Consider the following 15299-nt stretch of genomic DNA (forward strand, 5'->3'; position numbering starts at 1 on the left):
TGAAGAAGGTGGGCAAGTAGAGACCGCCTTGTTCAATTACATAACGAGCTACGGAAACACCAGCACATCGGAGGTGAGGGTGGTTGTGATCCCAGTACTCGATCTGACCGGCCTCACTTTTGATAGTTTCGGTGGCTTCAAGAACATCTAGGTTATCAAGGTTACACTCGTTCTGTAACTGAGGAGGAACCCGAAGAGATTGCCTCGCAAAGCAGCCGTTAAGGACGAGGAGAACCCCGAACGTCGCAACGAGGAGATTGCTGAGCTTAACCATTTTCTTTTTGTTTGTTGTGGGAGATGATGGATGAAGAGAACGGGACTTATCAGGAGTTTATATATTGTCAAGTGAGCTCAATGTTTGTGCCACCTAAGATTGGGTTTGCATGGGGTCATGAGTCTATGTTTTTTACACGTCAGTCTGTGAGCTCGAGCAAGTGTCTCTTGACGTTCATGCGCGTAGCTCACTCTCCGCATATGCTAAAACACGACAAATTCAAATGTATCTATCTCATTTTTAGCTTCGTTATCCATCCGTATAAATAGAAACTCTACTGGATTTATCTATAATCATCGTCTTAGAATGGCTTAACCATGATATGTAATTTATCTTAAACGGGAGAAGAAAATCTAACTTTAACAATTAACACATCGTTACATCACCGCTGTCCCCAAGTATTAAATATTTGGCGATGTGATCGAAGAGCGTACTAGATACAGCCAAAATATTATTTTATTAATAAAATAAAAGAACTTTAATGAAAGAAATATAGAGACAAGAGGTAAACAAGGTGACACATGAGAGAGACGCGGCGACACTAGGCGTGTTTGATCCGTTGTATCTGCTGCGGACTTGACTCGACAACTGTTCGGTTGCATGTGTTAGCCGCGATGACAAGTGTCTTATATTCTCTACATGGGCTTTATCAACACCAAACCCAATAAAGTATTCTTCTTATTCACAATTAAGCCCATCTAAAATATCTAATGGACTATAACGTGAGCCCAAAGGTTTTTTTCCCGAACAAAAAAAAAAAATGTGACACCGTCCTCATTTCTCCAATAGAAGCGAGGGAGCTTAAACCCTAAACCCCCTTTCTCACGATCTTCCCCTTTCTCCAGTAGTAAAGTTTTCCAGGTACGTGTTTCTCGCCATTTCGCTTGTGTATTTTGTTTTAATGGGTGCGTATCAATCGATTCTTCTCGAAATTATAGTGAACAATTGAATTTTGGAGGTGGGTGAGTGAGAGAGAGTTTTATGCTCGAAGTTCTTAATCACTTGTTATTTATTATTATGCCAAAGATGCGAGTACCACTGTTTGATTAGAACTTAGAAGTATTTTTGAGCATGTGGGTTCGTTAAATTTGCTATCTTTATGTTTTGGTGTGCTGAATCTTACTTGATTTGGGTACTTTGAGTCTTTTTGGATGATATAGAGTTTAAAGTTGCATAAGTGAGTAGATCTGAGTTAGAATTTTGAGTGCATGTTTGTTTATTCTGTTTCTCCACACCTGGATATTGATTTTGATTTGTTAAAATTGTTTCAGAAAGAAGGATGAATCTCAACGTTAAAGTTCCGAAGATACCAGGTGGTGGTGCCATTTCTGCGTTGCTTAAGGTTGGGATTATCGGTGGGCTTGGTCTCTATGGTGCCACACACAGTCTCTACAATGTTGATGGAGGACATCGTGCCATCATGTTCAATCGTTTAGTCGGTGTTAAAGATAAGGTTTGTCACTTTTTTCTTCAGATTGGGTCTTTTGGCTTTGTAGTGTATGTATTTTTCCTGATGAGTTCTTTTGCAGTTTGTGACATTTGGATGAAATTGTCTTGGTTGATCTGTGGTCTATTAATCCCCAGGGATGATTTGTTGTCCATGTTTGGTTTATCACTCATAAAATTTTGTTGTTCTGCTGTTCCCATTGAGCATAATAACAGTCTTCTTAATTCACAAGAATGTAGTTAGTAACCTTTTTATTACGCAGGTTTACCCTGAAGGTACACACCTTATGGTTCCTTGGTTCGAAAGGCCGGTCATCTATGACGTTCGCGCTCCACCCTACCTTGTTAAGAGTACATCCGGAAGCCGTGATCTCCAGATGGTACTCTGCTTCAACTCCTCCCATTTTCAGTCACTTTTGTTTTGAGGATTTAGAGAATGTGAAGTCCTTTTCAACCATTATATGGTTTGCATATATGCCACTGTGGTGTAATGTCGACACACAACTTCGTGAGCTTTAAATTTGTGGGTTTTGAAACTTTCAGGTGAAAATTGGGCTAATGGTTCTCACGCGTCCCATGGCAGACCAACTACCTACAATCTACAGGAGCCTTGGTGAGAACTACAGCGAGAGAGTTCTGCCTTCTATAATCCACGAGACTTTGAAAGCTGTGGTTGCTCAGTACAATGCAAGCCAGCTTATTACTCAGAGAGAGGTATACAAGTGACTGTAAATATATGATCATCTTTTACTCTTTCTTAGTGAAGTTTTCAAAGATATTTTTCGTGTTACTCTTAGGCGGTCAGTAGGGAGATCAGGAAGATTCTGACTGCACGAGCAGCAAACTTCAACGTTGCGCTTGATGATGTGTCCATCACGACCCTGACATTCGGGAAGGAGTTCACGGCTGCTATTAAAGCAAAGCAGGTGGCGGCTCAAGAGGCTGAGCGCGCTAAGTTCATTGTTGAGAAAGCTGAACAAGACAAGAGAAGTGCAGTTATCCGTGCCCAGGTAAAGAGAGTTTGTCTACATTTCCACTTATCTAAAATCTGAGACCGAAATTGTTGTGTGACAAAATCGTCATGGCTTGTGTAGGGAGAAGCCAAGAGTGCTCAGCTCATTGGTCAAGCAATTGCAAACAACCAAACTTTCATAACGCTCAGGAAGATCGAGGCTGCAAGAGAGATTGCGCAGACAATAGCAAACTCGGCGAACAAGGTGTACTTGAGCTCAGACGATCTGTTGCTTAACCTACAAGGGATGAATTTGGATGTGGATGCAAAGAAGTAGAGAGGTTTCTTAAGTAAAAACCTATGTGGTTCATGTCGTCTTTTCAATTCCTCAGATCCTTTGGAACAAAAGCCTGATATGTACCACCAAACACCTTTTAAAGTTGCTCTTGGGATCTCTCTTATCTCAAGGTGAAAATTAATCTTCAAAAAAAGAAAAAAAAAACTGTTTGCTGAATGAGTTAATTGTAATAAACTTGTCGTTTGGGGTGAAAATATATATGAGATTTGCATTTGGAGTTAAATGGCAATATCGCGCGAATGAAGAAAATGGTATATTGTTAATGCTTTTATTAATTTTTCAATAAAAATGATCTTGTAGATGTAAAACCAAGTTAATTGATTAGATAGACGATGTCAAAAGTATAAGAATTAGGGTGTCAGTTGTCTAATGCACATAAGAATTAGAGTTATTGAGCTATCAGACCACGTCCAAAGTATGTTGGTGCTATTTATGTTAATCCACCCACATGCATATCTCTGCCGACAAGATATCAAAATGAATGAATGTACCAAAAGACAAGGGAGATCTTTGTACATTCTTTTTCATTATCGTCCAAGGAATTTAAATTGTACAAAGCAATAAAAAGGGTGAGAAAAATGTTTTATGACAAAAGAAAAGACAAGTTACGTATATAAGTTTGCACAGTAAATTTAAGTTATTTTCAATGTATGTATGTGTAGTAGTATGAAAGTATAATGCTTAGATTATATACCCTTTCTCTTATTTTACGACGGTCGATATAAAATTGATTTATCTCTTTTAAGGGATAAAAGGTTGAGCGTCATGAACCAAATGGTTCTGTACCCCGGTCTGATTAAACGAGATAAGAGCCGGAATATTGTGATAATACTCACCGGCTCCGGCCGTTCCTCCTCCACCGCCGTTGCTCTTGATGTTACCATTGTTTTGATGAAGATGGTAATGAAGGTGGCGGCCACCACCTCCACCGAGGCCGTGGAGGTAAGGACGGTCCTTAGCGGTGGCTGCTGCAGCGACTGAGCCACCACATTGGCGTGGTTGAGTCTGGTAAAAGACTTTGGAGACAACGAGCTCGCCTTCTTTCTCTTCCTCGTTGATGCCAAGATGATATTGATGCATTACCCAATTAGTCTTCTCGGGCTTTTTTTGTTTGCCGTAGTTTGTGTAGAGCACTAGGATTTTCTTGTAGCCTCTCACTCTTCCTCCGGCGAGAACTGGCCGTGTTTTGCCGGTTTTGTGCCAACGTGTCTCCCCACCGACTTCGGAATCGGTGTGGACTTTACGTCGTTTTCTTGTTCCCGTCGTGTATGCCTTCGACGGTCGGTGGAAGAAATGACGGACCGTCCCGTCCTTGTTCACTCCTATATAGTATATAGCATATGTATTCAACGACTAATTAGCATTCATCAAACTTAATTAAATTTAATAATTGGTTTAGTTACATTTTCTTTTATTTGACCATTTTATCAAATATGATTTCATTATTTTCATCTAATAGAAATTTAAACATTTAAGTCTATATGTATATAAAAAAAATAGATATGTAATCAATTTTAAAAAGTATCATAAAAGTTTTATGTTCTTTTTCCATGTAAGATAATTTATTTAGATTATATGAAAATGAAAATATAATTATATGCTCATTTAAATAACAAAGTTATTGATGATTTAACAACATAGAATCACCTGGCAATTTCTCAGGATGGGTATAACAGATGCCGTTTTCACCATCGATGGTACGGATAAACTCATCTATGAGAGGATGAAGCTTTCTTGCGTCGTCTTTTACCTTTCCTTCAAGATGCTCCAGTACCTCTTGATCCGTCGGATCAAATTTCACTCCAGCGGGTAGTCCCGGCAAGTCATGGATCCCAGCCTACGTAAATCGGGTTTTTTATAATTACTCATGATCAGCTACTATACATGATCGAACAGTTTCTAAATGTAGAAACTTGATGTAGCTATTGAGAGAAACAAGAACCTGTTCATGAAACTTGAAGTTATGGCCACAAGAAGGACAAGTTTTGTGGCTTGACACCGGTAATGAGGCTCTCGGAGACTCAGCCGACGTCGGGGAGGGAATGATTCTTTCAACGGTCTGAACATCGCTACGGTCATTGCACCAAGTCATGTTGTTTTATGTCTTCAAGGTTCCTCTTGTGCATATCGCTCTTCTCCTCTTCTTTCACTGCTCACAACTTCGTCAGAATAAACAAAGGCATGAGAGAGAGAGGGAGAGGAAGAGAGGAGGGAAAAAAGAGTTAAAGATAAAGCATATATGTTGTTTCCTAAGAAGAACTCTTTGAGGTTATCTTGAGAAGGAGGAAGGAATTGAATTCTTGTTCATCACTTTTTAAGTTGAGTTAATTGTCCTTTATTGCACTTGATTTTAACTTTGTACTATCCATGAGAGAGAGATGAGGTAAGCCTAAAAAATATATTATTTAAGCCTCATTTTATATTGTGTACAAATGTACCATACACTACATATAGTAAGAAATAATTATATAAAGACTTAGATTTGTTTAATAAGTATGTAGAAACATACATGCTAAGTAACAATGAGAGGAAGAGGTACACCTACAACTCAACTTGAAAGTGAAGTGTAATATATAAATGTAAAACTCTCAAACGTTTACTTTTACATACATGTAACACTGACAAGTTATTGGAAGTTTTCTTCTTGTTTTTCTACAAGTATGCATATAGAAATGACATACTTAATTTGTATCTTCTAGAGTTAGTCTTGAATTAAACAGATTTAAGTTTCTTTCTAAAACTGTAATGTGATATTCTTAATAATAAATGAATGAATGATCAGAATTAAGAAAAGAAAGAAAAAGAGATTGCTTGGGTTTTAAGTTTGGTTTGGCTTCTACATCGCATGTATGGTGTGTGAGAGAGAAATAGACAAAGACGACTGATCAAACAAAAAAATTATATGAAAAATAAAATCTTGTGAGAGAATATATATATGTGAAGGTTCCTCTTTTTTTTTTTGACAGTGACATTCTTAGTTAGGTTTGGTTCTACCGTTGGTCGTATATATTTTGTGTGTGCGCCAATCTTTATATATATTCAATATATTAATTTGGTAATTTACTGATATTTAGGATCTAAAAACGAGTATGAGATGGCGTGTGTTTGAGGCAAGGTTTTGTTGCTGGTCTGTGAGGGCTCAGACGTGATATGGTAGAACAAAACATATATAAGAAAGAGAAGTTAAGGTCCAATGTCACCCTAGAGTGTATGTAAAGATATTGTTCCATAAGCTTATACTTATAATTCACACATGATCTGTGTATACATATTTTTCTTGTCTCAACGTCTCCATCATTATATACAGTCTACTGAAGTCATATACTGATATATATATATATATATATATAAGTTTAGTATAACATTAAACTATTTTTTATTGATATTAGTTTCTGATGGGTAGTGTACGCATCTAATATAATGTTAAGTCGTGAAGAAGTATAGTATAGTTAATTTCATATTTCCCCTTTAATATATTATTGTATGTTTCAACTTTTGTGAAATAATATTCTAGGATAAAGTTAGAAGCGATATCGATATGAGTTAAAAAAGAAGTTAGAACTTAGAAGCGATATATGCGTATACTTTTTTTATTTTATTTTGAAAATCTTACATGTCAAAAATTATTATTACGATAACAATCTCAAAAATTGCAAGAAAATTATATTCCTTGAAATGTACAAATTAAATCTTTAGTGCTATGTGGAAATATGAATTAACATTACACTTTCAGTTGCGATAAGATGAATATATATAAAAGTAAGAAGCTATATTAATATTGATAAAAAGAAAAAGAAAGTTTAAAAGCCAGTCATTATTCTATTTCTTCACGTAGACTTCTCATGCATAACAAGGAACCTCAACCTTTATTTTATTTTTTTCTCTTTGTCGTCTGTTTTTTTTTTTTTTTGTGATCTCCCTTGTGAGTTGTAAAACACATGGTATACTACCTATTCTAATCATCAAGCTAAACAAAAACTATGTAAAAATGTTCCACTTCTGTGTCCGTTGGGATATTTTGTGGTTAGCTTGTTGTTTTCATGGATGGATAGAAAGCGCAGCAAGGTGACAATCAAGAAAACCAATCACATTACTGACATGTGTTTGTCTATGCTTGGATATTTCGTATATATCATTTGTAATGGCATTATCAGTTACTTTAGCTTTCTAAAAATACAATGCAATTTGAGAAAATTATAATGGCAATATGGCATATCCGTTTACAAATTAGTGCGGCTACGGGCCCGAATATGACTAAATGAAAGGTTGACTATTGGGTAGACCAACCAAACATAGGTTACAAACATTTCGTTAATTTGGATAATTAATATCCAAACTTAGTAATAAATCAACTATAGTAGCTTTATACTAGCATTATCAAGAGCTATCACCTAATTAGAAAGCTCTACTTTTCTGTTTTTGATATCAGTTCACCAAGCATCACAACATCAAACCGTTATCCCCGGCCCAAAGCAAACTCGGCCCATATTAGAATGCTCAAACGCTGTTCAAGTCTTCTGTGTAGTATGGCGAGAGTTTCCCACCGCTCTTAGAGCGTTTAGACGCGTTTGGACTGCTACAAAAGACAGCACCAGAGACCTCTTGCAGCATGATCACTACTTTCCTCATTGAAGGTCGGTTTAGAGGGAGAGGACTCGTACAAAGAAGAGCAATGTGAATGACTTTGCTAATCTCTTCTTTGAACTTGATATCGAGTTTAGGATCTATCACGGGTTCTAAACCGCAACGGTCAAGTGTAGTGCACACCCATTTCCCCAAATCTTTGTCTCCAAGTTCTGTATCTGTTGGTTGCTTCCCTGTAACCAGTTCCAAAAGCACCACACCAAAGCTGTAGATATCGCTCTTTTCATTCACCCGAAGTGTGTATACATACTCTGCGAAATTTAGAACTCCGAATATAAGTTCGACTGTTAAAAGAATGTATCATTCAGTTCAGATGATATTGTATTGGTTAATACCTGGTGCAATGTAACCGCAAGAACCAGCGATCCCAGACATAGCTTCTGGCGTATTAGAACCACTCATCTGACCAATTTTGGCAATCCCAAAATCAGCGACTTTGGCCCTGTATTTTCCATCAAGCAGTATATTACTCGACTTCACGTCGCGGTGCACAATGGGAGGAACACAATCATGGTGCAAGTATGATAAACCCTCAGCAGCATTCACAGCGATTCTCAACCGCTCTGGCCAAGCCAACAACACCCTGCCTTTGCGGTCACTGTGCAACACATCAGCTAAGCTCCCATTAGGCATATACTCGTACACCAACAACTTACAATCACCAGAGCTGCAACAACACCACAAACGCACAATACTCTTATGCCTAATCGTTCCCAACGTCTCGACCTCCGCAGCAAAAACATCTCTATTCAACGAATCACTATATTCATCTCCTCCATTAACAGTTTTGTTAAGTTTCTTCACAGCTACAACTTCTCCACCACTAAGCTCCGCTTTATATACTTTACCAGAGGATCCAAACCCGATTACATTCCGTTCGTTAAGACAATCAACGATCTCGTGCTCGCTGAAACGAAGCTTGTGAAAGGATCTCCATTTAGACGCAACGAGTCTAGAACTCTTCAAAGCTCTAAGCCTTTGACACTTGGCAACGAACATAACGATCCCAACAACAAGAACCAAACCCGCAAGTGTGAAAATCAATAAGAGAATCCAAACGTAGCCAATGTTTCTAGACCGTGTGATCTTCCTACAAAGACCATCAACGTCAACGCATAAACCAGGGTTTCCAATGAAGTCATGCGCGTAGATTTTGTTCGCGTACAGAGGAGGAACGTCACCAAAGAGACTATTATACGACAAGTTGAGAACGTTAAGCTTCAGATTCTGCAGTTCCACCGGAATCTCACCGGAAAACTGATTACTTGAGAGATCAAGATAGTTAAGAACAGGCAAGGTTCCAACTTCTTTAGGAATCTCACCGGAGAGATGATTATTAGCTAAATTAAGCTCATTTAGATTCTTCCAACCACGTATACCTCTAGGAATCTCGCCGGAGAGTTGATTTTTACTGAGATCAAGCCTACTCAATTGCTTCAACTTCACCAAGCTACTCGGAATCACACCATTGAAACCATTCTCCGCTCCGGAGAACTCTACCAGTCCCTTAAGCGAACCTACTTCGTCAGGGATTGAACCTAAAAATCGATTCTTTGAGATTCGTATCGTCGATAGATTCTTCGCACCGGAGATCGTCTTCGGAATACTTCCGGTGAATGAGTTCTCAGAGAGTTCGAGTAGTGACAAGCGAGGCAGTCCCCAGAACTCGTCAGGTACGTGACCAGAGAGCTTGTTGTTACTTACCCGAACCCGAGTCAAGCTCTTGCATTTTCCTAGACTTTGCGAGATTTCTCCGGTGAACGAATTGTCTATAAGAATTAGATACTCAAGCTTCCCTCCGCCGCAGAGATTCGCCGGTATCTCGCCGGAGAATTGATTGAACGAAAGGTCTATATACTGTAACGGCGAGTTTACCCCGAGTTGACTCGGTAAAGTTCCGGTGAGTCTATTGTTGAAGAGCTTGAGTTCGTACAACGTTTTGGAGCGAGTTATACTCTCCGGTAAGGGACCTTCGAGCATGTTCTCGAAGAGGTTAAGTGACTCGAGGTTTAACAGATTCAAGCCGTTGGGTATCTTCCCTGTCAGCAAGTTCGTCGACGCGTCGAATCTTTTTAGCGACGTCATGTTGCCCATAGATTCCGGTAACTCGCCTGAGAACGAGTTGTTGAATAGTTCGATTTGCTCGACGCTTCTTAGCTCTGTGATCCAACTTGGGATTGAACCGGTGAGTTTATTGAATGTCAAATCCAAGTTAACCAAACTGGTCAATTTGGATAGAGCTGGAGGTACCGGACCGACGAGGTTGCAGCCGGCGAGCCAGAGGATTTGAAGGTCCGTGAGGTTTCCGAGTTGACTCGGGATGAGACTCGGAGAGAAGAAATTGTAAGCGAGTTTGAGTTCTTTGAGAGTCGAGACGTTACCGAGTGTGGGAGGGATTGTACCGGAGAGGAGATTACCGGCGAGGTTTAAAGATTCAAGCTTTTGAAACTCTCCGAAGGTGGACGGAATCGTGTCTGATAAGTTGTTACCGGAGATATCGAGGAACTTGAGGTTTGGGAGATTGAAAGGGAGTGACTTTGGGATGGATCCGACAAAGAGATTCTCTGACAAATCGAGATGTTCGAGATTACGACACGACGTGAAGTCATCGTCGGAGAGAGAACCGTTTATGGAGTTGTCGTAGAGAGAGAGGAAGGTTAGAGAAGGAAGAGTGCAGATGATGGATGGGAAAGGACCGATGAGCAAGAAGCTGGAGAGATTGACGGAGACGACGGATGACAAAGCGTTGCACTTGACGCCGTTCCATTGACACGGCGTGACGTCGTTGTTGGACCATGAAGAAAGGGATTGGGCTGGGTCGGTTAAGCCCAGTTTGGCTTGCCGGAGAATGGTGGCTTCTTGGTTTAGTGATAGACTTAGATACGTAGAGGAGAGACATAGAAGGAGAAGAAGACAGTAAAACATTTTTTAAACAACAAATAAATGTTATTGTTCTTTCATGTTTTTGGATTTGTGAATAAAAACGATATTATGGGACTGGTAATTATAAGGATTTGTGGAAGCAAAGAGAGAAATGAACACTGTGACAAGACGACATGTGTGAGATATAATTTACAGTGAACATATACAATTGTTCAATTGAAAAGAAAGAAACAATGGTCACTCTCCAAGTCAACTGAAATGCTAAGATGGTCAACATGATGGAGAAACATGGGCCATATGATGCTGGATCTATGTTGACTTTTCGAGTTTGGCCATAGACTCTTCTGGATTGGATTAATCCTATGTGTGAAGTGATGAGGATCTAAATGTGTTATTTTTTTGTTGAACGTTTATTATTATTACATCCTATGATTGCACTGTATATCAATCTATAAAATCTGTTAAATTGAAAACCTTAAACACCTACGATCCCAACCCTATATTGAAAATGGACAATCTTTTGTTTCTATAGTGATGCTTCTTCATGTGCGTTTGTAAAGCCGCGTGCGTGTGTGTATGTAGACAAGGTCAAATTTGGTTGGTCGGGAGAACATGATCCAACAGTAGATTTTGTTAGATTACTTTCATTTCAAATAGGAAAAGCAACAATCACACTTTTGATTTGTTTTGAAAAACTACGAGATTTAAGGGGGAGAAAGAGAGAAAATGATGGATCTTGTCTTTTAATATGTGATCGAATATCACGAGTTTTGGCGATGGTACAACGCACTATACAATAATGATGTCACCTTAATCCAATAATGTTTTGAAGAGTCTTGGTCTCCCAACGATAATTACCACCACTCTTCCTAGTTTGCATTCCCTTTACGTCTCCTCAACTCTCAAGTAGTTTGCCTTCTTTAATTGCTTTAGACCTTTGGCCTATATTCACATAACGTTATTCTCTTAAGTTCTGTTAACTTTTGGAAGCTTAATTGTTAACTAATTTTACCGTATACCCGAAAAACCACGTTAAAAAAGTCATAGTACGTGATAAATTCCCATATATTAATATCGTTTTAAGAACCCATGTTTCATATCATCGTATACGTATGGTTTGGGTGTATAATATATGAGCAGTGAGATAGAGGATAATGACGTATTCGTTTTTGAACAGTTATAAGCATATACATTAATACATACAAGTGAGTTGCACAGGTCCATTTCACAACCGATAACCTCATTTGGCCGAAGAATAAATTCGTGCATAGACCAATTTAATACAATTTCTTTATGGACCATCCGTTATACACAGATTATAATTAAGCCACGTCTTTGAAGAGCACGAAACTTTATTATTTCGTATTTTTGGGGCTTCCCATTTTAAGACCACTGAATTATTTTTCTATTTCAAGAAGGGCATAAGTGATAACCATTGTATTCTATTTTATTTTCATGTAGTTTGATAGACTTTTTGGTTCGTGTAAATTATATGAAATCACCTGTAGATTTTTATCACATCAACATCATAAAAGTATATATGTCTTCATAGCTAGTTTTATACTAAGGAAACGGTTAGTTAAATCCTTTCTGTTACGAAAACCCATATACTGCATTTCTTGTTTCGTTACTTAAATAATGACTTGGTTTTTACGTTTTTTTTTATTGCTAATCCTGACCTGCAACAGAAACATAAAAATGGAAGAACAGAATATCAACCTTGAAACTTGAACAAACAACTCAAACGGAAGCAGCCACAAAAAGAAAGAAAGAAAGAAATCGAAATCCATAAAATCTTGTGCAATTCTTTCAAATCAGAATAACCATATCATCATAGAGACAAAAACAAAAGGGTGATTAACCACAAAAAAAAAGATCAGTGATGGAGGAGACAAAGCAGTCGTTGATAGCATCCTTGCCGGCAGCACCAAGAAAACACAAGTCGAAAGCACAGAGAGTTGTGAGGAAAACATTCAAAGGAACTACTCAATTGTCAAATCTACTCCCGACCGGTTCGGTGATGAGTTTTCAAATAATGTGTCCGGTCCTAACCCATCAAGGTCAGTGTCCCACCATCACTAGTCGCTGGCTCACTTGCTTCCTCGTCTTCGTATGCGCCATCTCTTGCTTCATCTTCTCCTTTACCGACTCCATCAGAGACCCAAACGGCAAGGTATAATATACATATCTCTTGTCACATTTACATACCATCCATAACATTAATATGACATATCAGAACTCAATGTTGTAGGTTAGGTACGGACTGGCGACATGGACAGGGCTATATGTGGTGGATGGTTCGATTACTCTAACGGAGGAGGAGAAAGAAAAGTATAAGCTGAAGATTCTTGATTTTGTGCATGCAATCATGTCAATGCTAGTTTTCTTCGCTATCTCCATGTTTGATCAGAACGTAACCCGTTGTTTATTCCCTGTTCCTTCCGCCGAAACCAGGGAGATCCTTACCAGTTTACCATTTGTCATTGGTGTAATTTGTGGTGGCTTCTTCCTCGCGTTCCCCACACGCCGTCATGGCATTGGATCTCCCCTCACCAAAGAGTAAATTTCATACTTTAGACAAAAAAGACGTAAAGTTTTTGCGACCTTCAATTTTTGTTTCTAAATGACATGTAACAGAATCTTTAAAGAATTATTCTTTTTTTAAAAAGACTTGTTTTAACAACACAAAATTAATCCAAGAGGGAGAGAATTCCCTATAAATCGTATATAACCAAATGATCCCAATCTCCACAAATCACAAGACATAAGCTTTAATCATCAGTTCATCACCCAAGAAGCTTCTTAAACCCAGCTTTCTGTTCTGCAGTCAATCTAGCTGGAAACTTGATATTGAACTTGATCCTCAAGTTCCCTTTCTTTGTCTGATCTTTCTGAAGTGGCATTCCCTCTTTAGGAACCACCTCTTCATACTCTGCATGGATCACATTGGTAACCGGGATAGCAAGCGTACGACCATCAAGGGTCGTTATGTTTGCGGTGTAGCCTGTTAAGGCATCAGCTAGTGATATCTTCTGTGTGACAATCAGATCGTTGCCCTCACGAGTAAACACTGGATGAGGTTTCTCGTCGATGATGAATACTAGATCCGCTGGAATCACACCCGGATGCTCATTGCCTTTCTCTGGGAATGTGATCTTTGTGCCTTTCTTCCACCCTGGTTTCACTCCAATCGTTAGAATCTCTTCCACTTGCATTGCCTTGCTGCATTTCGTAGAAGAAAAAAAGAAGCAGACAGACTTAGATACTGTCATCAAAACAATAACTAAGGCAGAGGAAGTTTATATTCAGCATTGACCAATTCCTTTCCCATGTTAAAACGCAATGCATAATGTTACAGAAACTAAAAAGCTTGAAATTTTTGTTTCATATGTGTTCATACTTGGGAGGTTGTCATTTAAATCTATGCCTTATGTTGACTAGTAGATAAGATAAGCCAGATACAAAAACTTTGCAAGTGTGATAAGATTGGTATCTAAGTTTGATAACTTACCCGCTAACATCTACAATCTCCCTGGAGATCTTCATCTTCTTGGTGGTTCCTTTGTAAAGATCTTCAAGGCTACAAGGTAACTTGTTCTCGATAGGAGCCACTTTCCTAGCTGCAGGAGCGTGATGATGGTGATGGTGATGATGAAGATGTCCAGCTCCACCTCCATCACCAAACATATCATCACCAAACATGCGGCTAGAGAACCTCTGCCCTCCACTGCCACCACCTCCACCACCAAACGGGGTCGAGAACCCGAAAAACTCAGCGAATATATCATCCGCACTTCTGGGATTGAATCTGAAAGATGAAGGTCCATCTCCTGTTGAGAAGTAGGAAGCTCCACCACCAGCATTGGGAGGTGGCACGTTCCCTTTTAACCCTTCCTCACCGTACTGATCATACACAGCTCTCTTTTGAGGATCACTAAGAACCTAAAAACAACTCACATCCAAGACCAACATTAGCCACACATTGAAAACAATCTTAGTGAGACTGTAGTAATAAGATCAGCATAGGAATCACAAATTACAAACTTTGGGGATCCTAGTGGCTAAACTCGATTCGTTCCATAAGGCAGTGACCGACCTCACATAGTCTAGTTAGCCCAAAAATAAAGCAAGTGTCTTTTTACTTTCAAGACCAACATTAGCCACACATTGAAAACAATCTTAGTGAGATTGAGTAAATAAGATTAGCATAGGAATCACAAATTACAAACTCTGGGGATCATATTGGCTAATTCGATTCATTCCATAAGGCAGTGACCTCACATAATCTAGTTAGTCCAAAGATAAAGCAAGCATCTTTTTTACTTTCATACTATGATTCGTAAACACGAAACCTGGAAACCCATAAGGCAACACAACATCAAACCCTGATCTTCTACTAATTGCATATCAAATCAAAAAATTAGAGACAAGTTCGTGGCTGCCGACAGAATCAAAGGGAGGAGCAAAAAAACTCTGTAAACTAGGAATAAAAATCAAAACTTTGGGAAGCAAATCATAGTTTTAATAGAGAGGCAGTGATGGTTGGAATCAAAAAACGTACATCGTAGGCTTCAGAGATCTGCTTGAACTTAGCCTCAGCGTCTTTTTTGTTGTTAGGGTTCTTGTCGGGATGCCATTTCATAGCGAGTTTTCGATAAGCTTTCTTAAGGTCATCGTCGCTAGCGCTTCTATCAACCTGTAGAACCTTGTAATAATCAACTCCCATCTCACCTTCACCTTCT

The 15299-nt window shown here is 38.9% G+C and overlaps 5 protein-coding genes and 1 long non-coding RNA gene across 8 annotated transcripts in view; 3 read left to right on the forward strand and 3 right to left on the reverse strand.

Annotated features, from left to right (window-relative positions):
* Positions 1-242, forward strand: part of LOC104730490 — a 2090-nt gene extending 1848 nt beyond the window's left edge. Inside the window, exon 2 of the long non-coding RNA XR_758434.1 lies at positions 9-242. This is a non-coding gene — a long non-coding RNA (uncharacterized LOC104730490). The remainder of the gene's footprint in view (positions 1-8) is intronic.
* Positions 1374-3009, forward strand: LOC104730493 (prohibitin-1, mitochondrial-like). Its single transcript, XM_010449668.1, has 6 exons — positions 1374-1381; positions 1553-1727; positions 1984-2100; positions 2264-2434; positions 2518-2730; positions 2815-3009. Exons 1-6 carry the CDS (start codon positions 1374-1376, stop codon positions 3007-3009), a joined length of 879 nt encoding a protein of 292 aa, XP_010447970.1.
* Positions 3503-5433, reverse strand: LOC104730494 (NAC domain-containing protein 73-like). The gene is made up of 3 exons (XM_010449669.2): positions 4973-5433; positions 4678-4867; positions 3503-4352 (listed from the first exon to the last, which is right to left on the reverse strand). Exons 1-3 carry the CDS (start codon positions 5120-5122, stop codon positions 3772-3774), a joined length of 921 nt encoding a protein of 306 aa, XP_010447971.1. The 5' UTR covers positions 5123-5433; the 3' UTR covers positions 3503-3771.
* On the reverse strand, positions 7215-10730 carry LOC104730495 (receptor-like protein kinase 5). The gene is made up of 2 exons (XM_010449670.2): positions 8010-10730; positions 7215-7925 (listed from the first exon to the last, which is right to left on the reverse strand). The coding sequence occupies exons 1-2, from the start codon at positions 10597-10599 to the stop codon at positions 7528-7530; spliced, it is 2988 nt and encodes a 995-aa protein (XP_010447972.1). The 5' UTR covers positions 10600-10730; the 3' UTR covers positions 7215-7527.
* LOC104730496 lies at positions 12313-13127 on the forward strand. Its single transcript, XM_010449671.1, has 2 exons — positions 12313-12730; positions 12809-13127. The coding sequence occupies exons 1-2, from the start codon at positions 12440-12442 to the stop codon at positions 13118-13120; spliced, it is 603 nt and encodes a 200-aa protein (XP_010447973.1). The 5' UTR covers positions 12313-12439; the 3' UTR covers positions 13121-13127.
* The window catches only part of LOC104730497 (dnaJ homolog subfamily B member 13), a 3452-nt gene continuing 1349 nt past the window's right edge, over positions 13197-15299 (reverse strand). Inside the window, exons 2-4 of one of the 3 annotated variants that reach the window (XM_010449673.1) lie at positions 15119-15288; positions 14069-14499; positions 13197-13779 (exon numbers count right to left, since the gene is read on the reverse strand). In XM_010449673.1, coding sequence (XP_010447975.1) covers positions 13344-13779; positions 14069-14499; positions 15119-15283 — 1032 coding nt within the window. In that variant the 5' untranslated portion in view covers positions 15284-15288 and the 3' untranslated portion in view covers positions 13197-13343. Of the gene's footprint in view, positions 13780-14068; positions 14500-15118; positions 15295-15299 lie in introns of all 3 variants that reach the window. The other 2 variants (XM_010449672.1, XM_019234223.1) reach the window with 2 other exon arrangements.

This window comes from Camelina sativa, chromosome 12, assembly GCF_000633955.1.
Source record: "Camelina sativa cultivar DH55 chromosome 12, Cs, whole genome shotgun sequence".
In the NCBI taxonomy this organism is placed as follows: domain Eukaryota; kingdom Viridiplantae; phylum Streptophyta; class Magnoliopsida; order Brassicales; family Brassicaceae; genus Camelina; species Camelina sativa.